The sequence below is a fragment of the Apus apus genome, chromosome 8, assembly GCF_020740795.1.
Source record: "Apus apus isolate bApuApu2 chromosome 8, bApuApu2.pri.cur, whole genome shotgun sequence".
Taxonomy (NCBI): domain Eukaryota; kingdom Metazoa; phylum Chordata; class Aves; order Apodiformes; family Apodidae; genus Apus; species Apus apus.
The window spans coordinates 20254391-20271797 of NC_067289.1; the positions used below are offsets into that span (position 1 = coordinate 20254391).

The 17407-nt window shown below is 37.0% G+C and overlaps 1 protein-coding gene and 1 long non-coding RNA gene across 6 annotated transcripts in view; one reads left to right on the forward strand and one right to left on the reverse strand.

Annotated features, from left to right (window-relative positions):
* The window catches only part of LOC127387726 (uncharacterized), an 87406-nt gene that overhangs the window by 62257 nt on the left and 7742 nt on the right, over positions 1 to 17407 (forward strand). The gene's annotated exons all lie outside the window — the stretch shown is intronic.
* The window catches only part of NAALADL2 (N-acetylated alpha-linked acidic dipeptidase like 2), a 384820-nt gene that overhangs the window by 13046 nt on the left and 354367 nt on the right, over positions 1 to 17407 (reverse strand). For all 4 annotated transcript variants that reach the window (XM_051626469.1, XM_051626471.1, XM_051626470.1 and 1 more), the window contains 2 exons: positions 12770 to 12863; positions 6525 to 6723 (listed from right to left, as the gene is read on the reverse strand). In XM_051626469.1, the coding sequence (XP_051482429.1) occupies positions 6525 to 6723; positions 12770 to 12863 (293 nt within the window). The remainder of the gene's footprint in view (positions 1 to 6524; positions 6724 to 12769; positions 12864 to 17407) is intronic.

Consider the following 17407-nt stretch of genomic DNA (forward strand, 5'->3'; position numbering starts at 1 on the left):
AATAGGATGCATCTGTTTTTCTGAAGTTGCGATTATCACTGCTAAAGAGCAGTCCTCTAATTAATTAGGCATCATTTTCTCTTGGGTTTTATATAAATTAATTAAGTGGCTTTATCTAGAAATTCCAGAAGAAGCCACAAAACACAATATCAGACTTTTTGCCATAGAGCTCTCAAATCCTGTGTGCAGCTGATGGGAGAACAATATGTTCTCCACAGAAAAGCAAAAATTCCTTGACAATCCTGCAATATTTTTTCTGTAATTTCTTAGAACAAGGACTTGCATATATACTTACGAGTAACGATTCATTAAACAAAATTAATATAGTTATCGTAAAACATTATTTGCTGACATCAACCGGCATGAAATATCCTTTACTAAATTTCAAATAATATAGCTGCTGGTAACAAATGTAGGCATGTTGTTCTCTGATTTATGTTACACTTGCTTTCCAAATGGAAGAAACATATGCTTATGCTGAATAATTTGGAGGAAATTATTTTTCTTTCAAGGATGTCTCAATCTGAAATACTCAAATTCAAAGCAGATGTGTTACTATATTGAAGGACTTGAGGGAAGTGAGTTAATAAAATTATTTCCAAATGTCTCACAGCTGAAGGTTTTATAGGGATTTCTATTTTGAAATTATGCAAACCATCTGACTCCTAAGAAGGAATCATTTCTAAACAAAGCAGCAAGCAGTGTCCAGTGTTTGATGCAGTAAACTGGCTTGACCTTGATCTCCACTTCTGATCCTGACTAGGTTTATCATCTCAAGAACTCCATGCCATGAGATGGGAGACCATTGTCATTATAGCCAAAACACGATGTATCATTATCATAAGAGTTAACTAGGGATAAAAAAATTAATCTTTGCAAGCTCAGGACCATGTGCATTCATGGAAAGCATGAGGAATTGTACATCCTGGATAAAGTCTTGCCTTCAGGGCCACCAATGCTGTGTTAAATTACAATATACATGATAATATTGACTGCCAAAACCATAACGGGTTATGCATACTACAGACAGAATTCTGTAAGTGTACAAATCAATTAAATTAAAAGGACAGCAGAAAATTAATGAGAAATGCATACAGGAAAAAATAAATTCATGTACGTACACCCAGGTTTACCATTCATTTCAGGGAAGTGAGAAAGTTGGTTTCCAGCCATGACATAATCCCTAATTATAGTGGCTTTCTGCTCTTGCAGGTGTAATGAAAAGATTTTCATGTTCCCTGTTTAAATAAGCTTTAAAGTCAACCATAATTACATCTCTGCAGATGGCTAATTCAGTAGTATTTATGCAGCAAATGCTCTTTAAATAGTAAAAATTTACAAGACAACAAATACAGTCATTACTTCATGGTCATTACATGTACTGGTGATTCCAAAGGAAAAAACACTCGAATTGCCACTCAGATGGATCAGGTGCTTTGAGTACGAGTTACACTTCCTTTATTGGATCTACTCAGTATTAAGAAAGGGCATAATTTACCATGATTATCAGTCACGAGAAAGATAATAACCATAGCAGGAATTTGTAAGAGCATTATCAAACTAGTAATTGCTACTGATGTGTGCTAGGATAAACGTGCTGCTCCACACGCGGATGAATGTTAGAGTCAATATCCCAGCGGATGAAACTGTAACTATCAGGCCTAGAGAACAAAGCACCACAACACTGTTCAAGCACCCCCAGAGGGGCTGGGAGGACAAGGTCAGAACTCTTCCCAAAGTTGCCCTGTGCACAGAGAATGCTCATTCTTTTACAATATTGTTCCTACAGGTTCATCACAAATTAAACAGTTCCTACACCTCTCTAACTATGTCTGTTCTGAGGAGCTGGACTCGGTGGCAAAAAGTATCCTGGGGAAAGCTTCTTGTGTTATTCAGAGTTACAGCTTAATTTCGATACTACATCATGGTGATCCACTGCATGAGCAGATTCATTACTATCTTCTTCCTAGGCCCTGAAATCCCATTCTGAGTATCTGCACCATCTGAGAGAATAGGAAGTGATCTTAATTATGTCTGGCTTCTTGTAGCTGCTCAAGAGAGAAGTTCCTTTTGTCCTCCCACCTATGCTATAGCCCCATGTGACAGTTGGGCACACAAGTTTAAAAGGAATACAATGAATGAAATACTTTCAGTCCACTTTATACTAAGGTTGTTACTCTAGATTCTGCAAGTGACTTGGATGTATGAATCTGACTCACATTACGAACGTAAAATGAAATTAGTGTGCCAAACATGTAATTGCATTGTTTTAAAGCTAGAGGTAGCTATACTAGTGCTATCAGAATCTAGTAATTCCAATTATTTAAGTGGAAATATTTCTTAGTTTGTACCAATCCAGCTAAATTAACGTAATTGCTTGTCATGCCATTAACTAACAGGTTTGTCTCTGGTTTTACAATTAGAAAAAAATAACCTGACAGTTAAGAATTGTAATTATATTCTTATAAATTATTTTCTAATCAGGTGTGACCTGATTAGTAAGCACTAACTAAAGATTTGGCAAGCACTGTACATCATCTCGGATCTTCTGACAGTGCATAGCTGCCACTGTTCACCTGTCTCATAAAACTGCTTTTTGCCTTCCCACTTTCCTGGGAGGAACATAAAACCATCCTTGGAATACTTTGATTTTTTTTTTTGCCTTTTGACACCTGAGAACCTGTTGCAGTTTATCCACAAAACACAAATAAATGGTGCTAAAAGCATATTTTGATTGTTCTTTCATTTCATTATGGCAAATTCAGAGTGCACAATCTATTATAGTTTGTGGGAAGGCCATATATGTTTTTAAGAACATATATACAGCAAGAGACTACAGCTGTGGTAATGAGGGTACAAAACATACAAAAAAAGACAGAAAAGATGCAGTAGTTCCACTAAGAGAACGTGCACAAGTAGGTTGTAACCCTCCTCCTGCAATAAAGCAAAAAATCTACCTTTCTTTTTAAGTTCTAGAAGAGAAAACACAGTACAGATCCAGAGAGCTGTGAATTAAGGCAAACACAAGCCTAAAAATTATGCCTGAACTTCAGCAAATTTGTCAGGTACTCTGATTGAGGTTGGGACTATGAGTCCAAATGGGCATACAGGAAGCAATCATTTTTTCATGAAGAATATGTGCTTTACTGTGCACACAAATTCTTCCTTCAGAAGGCTGTAAATTACAGTATTTATGGAATCTTAATGATCTAAACACAGTTGGAGCCTGAAGGTCAAGGCTGCAAACTGCATCCTAAATTTCTGTTTACAGATGAAGCACAGTATTTATTGCTGCACTGCCTGTGCCACTATAGTTAAAGGGCTGCCAGCATTTCCATTATAAACCACTATTTCAGGGGTTTATAACTTGCTGATCAATCTTCAGACTGGAATGAAACATGGCATACAAAGACCTGGCTGTGAGAATGAATTTTTTTTTGTTTGTTTCTTTACCAAATTACAAAAAGAAAAGCTTAAATTTATACAAGCAAAAAAAAATATTTAAAAGTGCATCAGCTTTTTTCAAGTACTTCTAGTGCTTCTGTGATACACAGAGCACAAAACAGATTCCTAACTGCAGCAATTAGTAGAAGGACTTTCAATCCCAAAAAAGTGAAATATTACCCAAATAAAGACATATTATTAGATGCTTTATTTTAAAAGAAACTGCATTGCACATTTGTAATGGTAGGAAATCAGAAACTTATCACTGTCCTTGATTTTGTTTGCAGCAAAGGTAAATCCAGACCACAGTTACACACCTTGGCACAGTACAAAGAATACATAATTTTAAAATGAGTATCTAAATGAGGATACACAGGGTGTATGTTACTGTTATATACTTCAGATGATGCCAGGTAAAATAGGTCAGAGTAAAGTAAAATCCAAAGTTTTCCCACTATCCTGTACAGGTTTAAGGGTGGCAGGCTGGACTGTATGCACAAGGCAAAACTCTATTATAAATGGTAATAATGTGATTGGGCTAAAGGACATAAATCAGAGTACCTACTACACAATGTAAGTGCTATAGCAACTACTTATTAATTGGCATTTACTATTAAATTGGCATTTATTAAAGCAATATTTTAAAGCTGGCTTAATGATTGAACAGGGATTGAAGTTACTTACCCTACCTGATGACCCTGGTAGCTCCCTTTCTCTGTCTCTGAGGAGTAACCATTTGAGGGGTGTCCCTGCTCAAGGGGGGAACAATCAAACACACCTCTTGGGGGAAGTGTGTAAGAATCCTGCCTGACCAAGAACAGGACTAGAGTGACTGACTGGCAGTCATTTGTTGCTAAGGCAAACCTTGCTCAGGGATCCTTCTAGCTTAGCAATGTTCTTATCTCAAAAGAACACTTTATCAGTCTTCTATGTGTCTCTCTCTCTGGGTTCAGTTGGTTCAGAGTGTTTTCCCACACCAAAGCACAATGTGACCTTCTAGCATATCTGGTAGTTTTTTTCACTAAAGAGCACACCGAATAGGGCAAATATTGAGTCTTCTCTTCCCCCTCTGAGGCAGAGCATTCTGCTAAGAACCACAAACTCTAAAGTAACATTACCATTTACTGTTAAATCTTGTATCAAATGTCAGGAGGGGAAAGATTACAAAATGTTCACTTCCACACTATCTATTTTGCCAGTGTGAACACCCTACTCTGCACCAAAGTACTGCTAAGAGCCAGAAGGTGAAAAATTTAATTCACATTATACCTGCACATCTAGCAATTACATCTTGATGAATAATTAACTTAATAATGCAAGCACTGCAAAAATTTAAATATTAGAAGACCTTAAAAAACCCTCTTACTGGAATCCTAAATGTGGTAGAATTTATTTTTACAAATAAAGAACTGGGCCGGATTCAACAATGTGCTGTTGCAGTGCAACACAAACACATTACATGATATTAAGCAGTTTTATGGGTTCTTTGCAACACCATACCAGTTCAAGAGAGATGGGAGTGCTAAACCTGGAATGTTAGCCTTTATTTAATCACATTTTGGTTAATTTCTTCATATTACAAATCCAATCACAGTGGGAAGGAAGTAAATTAGTTCCTTCCCAAATATTACTATTATATTTTCTTTATTATAGCTATAGGGATTTTATTCACTGACATGCTTGAGTTCACCACAACTACTCCTTTTAACTTTTATTCTGTTACAAGGACTGCGCTTGTTTTATGCTATTCTTAATGCTTAAAAGATTCTCCTTCTCCTGATCCTGTAGCTTTCTGCTTTTCTTCCAAAGCCTGCTTCATCATCTGCCTATTTTGTGCCCACTCAAAACAATTACTTGCACAAGACATTTGACAATTTTTCCCACTGACTGCAATGAAGTACTGTTTTATTGCTTAAGTTACTTCTGGCTGTAAGTACATTATATTCCTAAGCAACACAGATGCTTCATCAATTTCTGTGTTCTGGCCCCTGTCTGTCTCCTGTGCATGTATGTTCACTTCTGAACTCTCTTTTCTAAGTATGCCAACCAGTTTCCCCTAAAGTATAACCTGGAATGGCTTTAGGGACAGCTTTACTTGGGGAAGCCTCCTAAAGGGCAGCATGGAGCTATTGGGGAAGTATGGTGAGCTATTGGTTATCTTCAGCCAGAGTCCTTCAAAATAACCCCAGTAGGCCTGGTGAAGTCAAGCAGCCCACATATGCCCTCACTCTACAGCCCATTAGCATTCAAAACCTACTGTTGGGGTCAAGCTATGAAACACTACATTGACAGGCAATACAGACCTTCAGACAGTTTGTACAGAAGCACATACAAACACTTTATTACTTCTCCTGGACAGACAGAGGGCTAGGCATTATTCAGGGTAGGCCTGGCCAATTCTTGCTTTTCAAACTTTTCTTAAGCTACTCGTACCTGTAACCTAGAAAAATCTATGGTGAGAGACACAGACTTGTAGACCTCTTTCTTAGAAAGAGAAAGATGGAATCTTCAAATCTTCAAATCAACCTTGGCAGTGCAGCTGAATACATGCTAGAGAATAATTCTAAGCAGAGCCAAGATGTTATGACTGACTAAGGTTCCCTCATTAACTACACTGTACTGCATTTGACTGATTGAAAGGCACCAAGAACACCACTATATAACGATGTTAAATAATGTGACACAATATCTTGTACAGTTCTGAATCTTCAATGAACTGTAAAAAGTTTTAAATAAAATATAGGTGGAGTTTGTCAAGCAGTATTAGACTTCAAAATATTTTCTTCTGAAAGCTTACTGAACCGTCTAACACAAGCATCTGTCACGCTGCCTTAGTTGCCATCACACTGTACATCTTGTTAGCAGTGATGTCATGACAGAAACACTACAGTGCTGCATTCTAATGATCTCTTGTACTGTAATGAATTCATGTTTTCTGCAGAAAGGATGAAATAGGAAAAAATAGCTTTAATCTTGGATAGTCACTGAGGTTTTTTTTCAAAGGGGCATGACAGTACTGAAAACCAAGCAACGCGAAATCACCATTTAGGCTCAAATGAAAAATGAGTTGAAGGCCATACCTGTAAAGTCCTGGTGGAGCTCGATGAACCAGGAAGCTTTTCTCCAAGCTTTGTAGCACATCATTGAGCATCCTGACTCTGAGAGGAGCTCGCTCCTTCGGGTCATTAGCTGGGCGCATCTCATCGGACTCGAACAATTCCGCAGTGTCCCTCAGGCGTGAGGCCACTGCAAGCAGCTGAGGAACGTCTACTTCATCACCTAGGAAGTAAGAGCAAGACAGTTGCCAGTGATTCAGAGACCATCACTTACTACTCCTGCTTACAAATCAAAATTAATAGTCCAATTAAATCCTGAGCCTCTTTTCCCTTGCAAAAATTATGTAATGGATCAAAATCATTGTGCATTAGCTCTGATCTATTTTCCAAAGAAGATCAATTTGGGCTGTGATGTCTTAAGATCTAATAAGCTATGAGGAATGATTTTGGGGTACAGCTTGAAATGGACCATTGCAAAAACAGGCATGCAAAAAGCAATGGCTATAAATCAGTAACAATATGGTTTCCTTCTCAGACAGAATTTATTCAATGCCATTTGATGGTACCATTCCCAAGTTTGAAAGCTTGTGCTTGGATTTCACAATAACTGCTGTATAGAAAATCATAAGATGTAGAGTTTAATTGAATTTTGTTCAACATTTTAGAATCCTAGAGGTAAACAGAAGGAATGTGAAAATTGTTCCTCTTAATCACTTAAATCATATGCCAATGAGACAACTAACACTTTAATAATATCCAAATAAATATTCTAATCCAGTTGATATTTTTAAAACTTTTTAAACTTGGAGTGTTAACTGTTAGTTTTTTGTAATCCTACAGAGACACCAAAAAAATAAAAGCCCACATCACCTTGGAGCACACCACACTTATTATTTGTCTGTCAGTAGTCCAGAAAGAAGAAGGTGCTACATGAATTGGAGCACAGTGACAGGGCAGTCTTCCCACCTGCAGTGCAGGTGAAGAGCATGGCCTCTTACCCCAGTGTTTGTATGGACTGGGCTGATTTTTACAAGCACATGGAAAAAGAAAGCGGAGTCTGAACCTGATATAAAGTCATAAGTAACATCAGTCAGCAAAAACAAAACTTCCAGGATGCAGAAATGACCTCCAAGGCCAAGATTCACTTTCCCTACCAAGGACAAGAAAATCAGCTATCCACACATCCTTCAAATGACAAGTTAAACAAAGCAAACTATTCAGCTTTAGAAGCTGAATGTACAAACGTAATTGTGATGTTTGATCCAACAAAGAGGTTCAAGACACAAGTTAAATGAACACTAAAGTTCCTTGTCTAACATAAAGAGATCAAAAACAGTAAAATAAGAACATCAACAGATTGCTCAAACTATTTATGGATGGAGTCTGAAAGGTGAGCAAACAACAGGAATGGAAAAGCTAATAGGTGCAACTGAGAAATTGAAGGAAACTCCTGAATATGACATATTCTCCCTCTCATATGGAAAAACAGATTTGCTATTGGATACATTTCAGCAAAGGGAAAGGAGTTAATGGATTCCCATGCACTCCAGCCCATCAGATGACTAATGCATTCCAATCTAGCAAAACATGAAATGATCCAAAATACATGGAGAGATAGATACTGGTGTGAGAGAAAGTCAGATTTCCTAAGCTAGCAAGATAAATTTCAACAATGATCTGAAACTCTCTGTGGAAAGAGAAGTGAGAGAAGACATTTTCTCTCTGTCTTCGTTTGGGACAAGACTGCTTTGTCAGTGGTTCTTGACCAATCCACCTTTCCCTAATTAGGATGGATAACAGGCACTGCAGTACCTTGATGTACAGGATGGCTAACTTTATGACTTGAGTCTGGCATAGTTTCCAGTCTGATTATGACAGGTTGATTTTTCAGAAAAATATTCTCCAAGCATATATACTTAGTACATTTTGGAAAATATCAGCATCCTCAGTTTCCAAATCTCAGGCAAACATCCTGTGCAGCTGAAGAACTTGTGATTGCCAGGCATATAATCCAGGCACCGTGCGTTCCTCACCCTGGGACTTGTGTCAGTAGGGGTAAGTTTAAACTCACCCTGCTAGAAAGAATCCTTTGGTTTCAGCAAAGCACTTCATATTCCAAGTAATATACAATATTTATAATTTTATTTCTGAATATTATATAAAAAACCTGAAAGTGTCCACTAAATCTTTTCAATAGGGAAAGTGAGACAAAGGGAGAATACATTATTCTACATTTGGAAAGGAAGCCAACCAGACCACACTTTAAAACATAAAAATCCCATAAATGCTCTCACTCCTCCACAGCACACATGCCAGCTACACCTTCCTTCACAGTCAGGAGTGAAAAGCACTGTTTACATCACACTCTAAGCCAGCACTCATTATAAAACAAACACCAGGGCCCTGCTTCAATACTTCAGTAAAAAAATCTGGAAGCATCTCTGGCTAGTGTTATCACAGGCAGCTAAGGACACAGCTTTAAGGGCATCAGTACTTTTTACCACTCCACACTGAACTTCACTGTTAAGGAAACTATGATTTTTTTATTATTTTTTTTTAGTTTGTTGCAAAGGTGGGAGTGGAAGGCCAAATAATTCTTGAAGAGAAGGATGTGTTAACTAATAACATCCTAAAAATCTCATGATGCTTCTACCTAGAAAAGAAAAAAAACACTTGCAAGTGTTATTTCACTCAAGAGAAAACAATGCTACATTATTATATTTTGTACTCTTTGTCCTTTTCTCTTTGGTATGAATCATGATTAATCATCTAAGCTAGCTGTTAAGCTCTTAAATAAAATTGCAAGTACAAGGAAGTGACTCAAGAGTAGGTATACTCTTGATCAGAGAATTATGCTGTTGAATTTCATTACATTTGTTAAATGTAAGTGGATTTTACTCAGAAACAGGCTACGCTAAATAAACACTTATTTTTACAGACATTGAATACAATAGCCTTTCCTTGTGTTACTGATTGCTCTTTTGAAAAATACTGCTAGAGATTTAACATTTTAAAACCGTGTTTGTGCCCTCTGTTATTAATGTACTTGAATACCTGCACCTACAGGAGAATGAACACAGACAAATCTGGAGCTGCAGGCATGATGTTGGCTTTCCATGCAAGGGAACATGTGCTTCCATGTAAGAGAAAGAAGAAATTGCTTCAGGTGTTGATTAGCGTACGAATTCAGGATCAGCTCTGGTGTATTGTTATATTCACTAGGAAGATTTTCCATGCTGTGCAACACTGGATGATCAGACCTCACAGTGGAAAATCTGGATGGGAAATCTTGTAAAAAGTACCCTAAAAAGAGGCAGAAACACAAATCCACGGGCATCCTCAGTGCATACAATATGTTGCCATAAGCTTCAATTTTGCTACCATGACTGCTATTGCCCAGGCAAACTAATCTGGTGTTGCTACAAGAAGGCTCTTTTCCAGGAGGCTGTCATTATAAAGGGATGTTGTGACATTTGATTCTGCATGTCAACACAGAGGAAGCTATCAATGACTTCATACAGAGCTGCTGAAACATGTACAGCCTACTGATACCAAATAGACACTCATCCTTTCCCTTCATTACCAAATGCTACATCCACGGAACATGTCTTTTTTACGTTTTTTTTTGTTTGTTTGTTTGTTTGTTTTTTAAAGGCTGAGGAAAGGTTTTTCAGTATTAATATATAATATCCCTGAAAAGATACTGAAGACAAGATGTCAGTGTCTCATGGCAAAGAAAGTATTTCTATCATATATACAGATAACTGACTATTGCATCTTTTACCTCTGTAGCAGTCAAGAATAATGGGTGGGAACAGTAAGGAAGGAAAATTTCTGAACATTACAGACAAAAGGAGAAAATAACTCTGAAAAGTACCCTAAGTGATCAGGAAAATATGGTCAAGCAGGTAAAATGATGCCAAGCTAGAGGCTGGCAGGAAGCCCTATGCAATGAGTATGCAGCCATCAAGCAAATGACAGAGACATATTTCTGCATTGATTTTTTTTTTTTTTTAAGGATGCAGAGTTTAGACTGATATTTTGAAAGGTATAGGTTGACCAGGGCTGTGGAAAATCATGCAGACTTTCCTGGAAATGACTTATCATAAAACAGATTATTTTTAAACTTCTGATAGCACTGCCCACTATTATCACCCCAAGTACTTCAGCTGCTGTAACAGCTGTAAAACATCCGTTCTGGGGCGAAGAAAGGGTCTAACTGATAGGAAGCAACACACAACTGATGCTGCGTCAGCCAAAGAGCTTTAAATCACAACTCTTGCCCTCTCTATACAGGGAAAATCAGAAAATCTCACCCCTGGTTAACTGAATTTGTCTTCATAAGCCTTTCTCTGCCAGTACCTGTTAGAGATAGTTTACAGCTTATCTGATTTGCTTAACAGCTTCAGCAGCTGCTGATGAAAGCCACAGCTAGGGAATCTTAGGATGTGTGCCTCCTGCTACTCAGCCACAATCCAAGGCTGGGGCAACAGATACCAGGTTTTGAAAGGTCTGCATGAGTGTAGGCGAGCCCAGTGACTTGCAGTAATGAAAAAATCATAGAATCATGCACAGGTTTGGGTTGGAAGGGACCTTAAAGATCATCTAGATCCAACCTGCATAGGCAGAGACACTTCCCACTAGATGAGGCTGCTCAAAACTCCATCCAGCTTTTATCTGTATCTAACAGATCAACTTGAGTTACATAAATGTATAAACAACAAAAAAAATACCTTCAAATGACCTTAGAACACTACAGATAATCTGTATCAGAGACATAATTGGAAATGAGGAAATAAAAACGTGGTTTTGCTTATTTCACAGTTTTCAACTGTGAGATCCTAACAAGAGCATGCTTTGGAGCAGTCTTTCAGATTTCATGGGGGTTCATAAGAGATGCACCTTTTACCATTCCTTTTCAGTTCACTGAATTTGGATCAGAATACCAGCTTCTGAAATATCTCCGTTTGTACACACTCAAGGAATTATAAAAAGATTTAATCTCCAAGGACTAGGCATCTATGAGTTTTCCACATCCAGTCTACTTTCGCCACTTAGAATGAAAGATGTATCTCATTTGAATATACTAAGATATGAGGAAACTGTAAGTGAAAAGGACAGAATTGGAGAAGGAAGATAGATGAGACTGAAGGAGAAAGCTTATATAGATGAGTGACACTGGATACTGTCAGAATCTGTACATCCTCTCCCTCCCTAGTCCTCAGGAACAGAGCTAAGACAGATATTCTTTTTATAACTGATAAGAAGATGAGTTATTGTTCTTTTGTAGGCTAGATAGTAGCAGAGAACATCTCAGTAACACAATGAGTATAGCTCCTTGTAACATCAATAGTTTTTCTATCAACTAGAGAAAAAACTAAAAAAAAACCAGCCCCCAGAAGCAAAGGGAATGCACAACTACAGCCTTTAACTGTGTGATCTTAACAGCTCAGGCCAATGGCTGTTGGCTTCACTGGGTTCTGTCTTCAACACAGGTCTCCTCCCCTCAGCCTCCTTTTCTTCAAACTAAACAACCTCAGTTCCCTCAGCTGCTCCTTATAAGACTTGTTTTCTAAGCAAATCAAAGCATTCATCCTACATCTAGTAAACAGTGCCAGAACCAGAGTCTAAAGGATTAAACTTGCATAATTTCCAAGCGACCAGTCACTTCTGTTTTCTTTCTGCTAGGAATTTTTTTGTCCACCTCTCTAACCCCAACCCGTCGCTCCAAACACACCAAGATCATTTTCAAATACCGAGTTTCCAGTGTCTCAGTGCTTAATCAACTCGAACATGATGTGTTGATAAATTATTTTGCTTTGCCACAACTGAAAAAGGAGCAGTCATTATGCTCTGCCAACATGGTGAGTTAGTGGAAAAACCAAACAAGTTGATGGTAAAAGGAGCCGAAGAGCAATGGAACTAGAAGCCCTCTTACTTGTACTGAATAAAGCCTTGAAGGGAATTAAAATCAAGTTCAGTCATGGAGATTATCATCTTTGGCTGTATTTATGAGATTTTAGTAATAATAATTGCTTAACTGACATAGTAACATCATAGTAACATAAACATTTTATGGCTTTATTTAGCAACAAAACCTGTCCTTAATTTTACAACATATAATTACACCATTTAACTAGTAAAATAATTGGCTATCATTCAACTGGAAATGGAAAATCTGTATCAGGGAGTAGATTATCTTTTTTTTTTTTTTTTTTTTTTTTCCCCTCTGTATTCATGGAGAATAATATTCCTCTAACAAGAATTACCTTTAAGACTGTTCTGAACTTCTAATGCGACGTCGAGGGCATTAAACGGCAAAACTGGTTCATTGGCAATTTGCAAAGTCACTTGTCCTGTTAGCTGAAAAATACAAAAGAAACCCACAAAAAAGGTCAAATAACTTCTTTTGGAATAGCATATACTTTCATTACACTGGATTTTCAGGGAAAATTAATAAAACCCCAGAAAAAAATCTTTGTTAAACCCAGTATGACCTATTGTCTTTCCAATGCAACATTAAAAAAAAGTTAAGACATTACAATTTATGACCACACACAAGATATCTGTGCAGTGCTCTTCTGTGGACCTAGGATATTGCAGGAGTTTCTGAAGGGCTTTGTTTTCTAATAAAACATCTCAACATTCTAAAAACAGGAATTAGGTTTATTGGTTTACTTAGTTATCTGCTTTTAGCTACTGGATTTGGAGAGTTAAAACAAGTAAAACAAAACAAAACTAAAAATCATAGATGTAAAGGGCTTCAGATTAAGCCATGCCTAAACGCAGGCTGACCTGAAAATCTATGCCTTTTGCACAGCTATGAGATGCACACAGACATACAAGTCCAAACTGGGCAGAGCACCACATCCTGTCCTTAACTTAGGGGAGGACATTCCCAAATGAGTGAAAGGGAACTCTCAGTCCACTCCAGACTGAATATTAGCACCTGTCATGCCAATGGCATGAATGTTTATTTTCAGCATATCCAGAGTTGAGGCCAGGGACTAACTTGCCTGAGTGTTTTTTGTCACTTATAGAAGACAGGCTCTCCAGCTCACGGCTTAGACATGCTACAGGGGCTGTGTATAGAAATTTGTCCTTTTGTTGAACTATACCTTGCCTGTGATTAAACAGAAGATTTCAGTCTCAAGGCTGCCAAGTCCATCACAATTCGTGGGAGCTATAAAAACACACTGACAAAAACATGCAAGGAACTTTCATTCATCTTCCACATATCTTGATATTGTGAAAAGGGAAAAAATAGCTGTAGGGCTGTGCTCTAAAATGGAATGATGGTTGCAGGTAATGGTGATTGTGCTGATAAAAATGTGGACTGAACAGAATCATATTGTACAATATTTTCCAAGGTGTTGGGGGTGTTAAAATAATATCTGTCCTTCAAAAGCAACACAGTCATTGCTGTGCTGAAAGCAGCATTTTAATTCTACAATACAAAGTAGTAAGAAAAGACAACAGTCCTAAATAATATTTAAAATGTTAGTACAGTAATTGAAAAGGAAAACCATCTTCCAGGAAAGCTGAATGAATACAAGGTAATAGCAGAAATTGATTTTTCCTGGAGAAAGATTTCTAGAAACTCAACATTTTTAAGAAAGCATTCAAGAAATTTTTGACCTAGCTACACACTGATTTGGATACAGAGACTGAGGGAACATGCTGCATATCAGGCTGCAGCCTACATTGGAGCAGAGATGTATTGTGAAGCTATTGAGATTTATCTCTAGAGAATACAAAAATTGCCAAAGGCATGAAGAAAGAAGAAACATGTGCCATATATACAGTGAGGAAGAATTAGAAAGGAATATTGATATGTCAGGTCATTACTGGGAAAACTAAAGAATGAAGAGTGAATCTGAAGAAAGATGAAAATACTGTATTTGGACATCTCTGTTAAAATATTACACAGCAAACTTTTATCCAAACTTCCCAACTGCACGGGCCATTAATGCCTGAAGGCCATTACATTTTATCAGTGATAGTACACTAAAGTCTCTGGGCTGAAAAGCATTAGAAAACATTTTTCTTCAAAATATCAGAATGGTATTGTGGAAATACAAAAATAAAAATTGTTTGAGAAAACAGAAATCCAGACAAGGTGCATCCAAACCAGGTTCATACAATCTAGCCATAAGCAACTAGAAAAATTGGTTTCTAAATGTCCAAATTCCATGCAAAAGCCTTCCTTGTCCTCCAAGGGACTGTTCCAAGATACAGCTGCCAAAAATATTGGCAACCTGTAAGCTGCCATGGGAAGGCAACTGTGGCAATGAAATGACATCTTAATAAAGAGGAGGCATTCTATGTGGAACCCACACCCATCCAATTCTCAATAGTACTGTATCATACAAGAGGTTTGAATTCTTTCCTGACACTCCATTTCTGCAAAAAGCCTTCAATAAACAATAATGCAAGATACATACTCATAGGTATATTTTAGGGAGGAATTTGAACAGCTATACAGTGCTACTGACACTGTTCAGGAGCTGTTCTGTTACTGCAGTGTTTAGGAACACAGAAGTATGGAAAAATATGCTTCTTTTCTTAGGCAGGAAAGTGGCATTAAAAAGGAGAATAGGCTAGTAAACACTTTTCCTTTTCACCGTTATCTTCTACAAAATCTGGCTTAATTTTTATAAGTTCTTGCCTTATTTCTATTTCTTCCAAGCATTTTTATTTTGCTTTTGGCTACATAAGACCAAAGTTGTTTTCTCTTTTCTGTTCAAATGAAGTTATACTATCAAAATCTTAGAACGGACTGAAGCATTTTGGAAACTTTATAGTATCACCATTTATAATCCTGCAGACCTCTGTGTGTTAGCGAACAGGTACCAGCGGTGTTTATTAAATCATGTACTTCATAGGCTAATCTGGAAGAAATCAATCACATAATGGAAAGCTCAGAGCATTGATTTGAACAGAGAAAGTAATAACGCTGCAGAAGCATATATCAAACCCACATAATGCAGCCAGACAGAAAAGGCTACTGTTTTCTTATTTACGGTCTTATTTTTGGATATACTGTTTCCCCTGAGTGCAACACTGAATATACATGGAAAATTAAGACAAGCTTCTGCACCCTTTTCCCTGTTATAAATGGTTCAGACAGACTACTGAATTATTAAATGCAAGAATAAATTAGCAAAGAGTACAGACAACAATTTTCTCATAAAGTGAAATGCTAAAGCAATGTAACTGATTGTGTTCCCATATTGAACTGGTAATAACACTAATGACAACTTATCAAATAACATTTATACATAATAATACTCACACACTACACACAATAATTAATGTAACATTTGAACAATTATAAACTCTAAAAAAGAAATTATAGTTCAAATGTTAATTGATGCTGAAATGCTTTTCTTATATAATTTAAATTGAGAAGAAAAAAAAAAGAACATTTTCACTGCACTTGGCTTTGGGAAAGGTATTCTGCAATAATTTATTTAATGAACTTTCAATTACTTCAGAGATAAATATAAAACATTAGAATAATTGTAGAGTTATACTGGATATTTCAAAATAACTGAATATTCCAAGTTGGCTTATCACAGAACCTTATGGGTTGGAAGGGACCTTGAAAGACCATCTAGTCCAGTCTCCGTGACAGAGCAGGATAGAAAGGGGAAGGGAAGACTTAACATTCAAGACACTAAAATGTGAAAGGCTCCACAGATTCAGTCTTGCTTTTTGGGCATCTCTTGCAGGTACACATCTGAAACGCTATCTGGTTTTACAGAAAGGCCACGCATGGACACTCATCTTCCATTCTGTCATGCAATAAGAAACTTAAAAGATTAATGAAAACATTTTTAGGGTATATGAAGATATGAAAATATTATGTCTGATAGAGATCAATCTGCTAGAATAAACATCAGCATATACTATGCAGGCAGTTTCTTTAACACAGATGTTCACACACCAGTCTTGATTTTTGGTTTATTTTTGTCTAGTGAGATTTGAAACTGTGTACTGTATCTAGGCTGTGTGCTATGGAAACCTCAGTGGGTCCAAGTGTTGAGCCTTTAGGACATTTTTAGCTATGTTAAGAGTGCTAAAATCTAAACAGACATCTCAGATCTCTTCATATGCCGAGTTACAAACACTGTAACTTAGAAAATCAGGTAAACTGCCATGTTTATCTTTTTGTGAACACTGCTCTCACTAGTGCTGTACTCTAATTTTACCTGCTGGAATGAATTAGACACACTATTTGAAACCTGAATTGCACAGTGGTAACTCCTTTGTATTTCAAGCCATATACCTCTGCAAGATACTTTCTCCTCTTTCCTGCATTCTAGAATTTTCAGGTTTGTATTATAGAATTTTTTCTATTAATATTAACAATACTTCACCCTACTGATACCTGTGCAGTACTAGAGAAAACTCACATAAACATGGCACTTCTTCCTTCACACATTATCCATGCAGTAATTACAAAATAAATCTGTCTTTATTGAGATTCCCTCTCAGAACCACAACATTAGCAGTCTCAAATGTTAAAATAATCAGCATTCCTCCACCTCTCCACCCTGCAAAATTAAAGAAATATTTTTGATAATGCAGGCAAAATTTCCTGAATGGCTTTCCACTGGTTCCCGCTGTCTCCCTCCGATTTCCTTCACATTATCAGATTATTATTTTTTTTTTAATTAAGCATGAGAAATGAAGTCTATTTAAATGAAATCTGTGATTCCTTGGCAATAATATAAATTTCAGCACCTAGTATTACTGGATGAATGTCAGTAATCATGAGTCTCAGGATAAATTAACAAGCATTTTTAATACCTGGATCTCAATTTACTGTAGAAAATAGTTTTGCATAAGCAGACTAGATAGTTGTTTTTCTTACATTCATTACCTCACAAAAGAGTTAACTG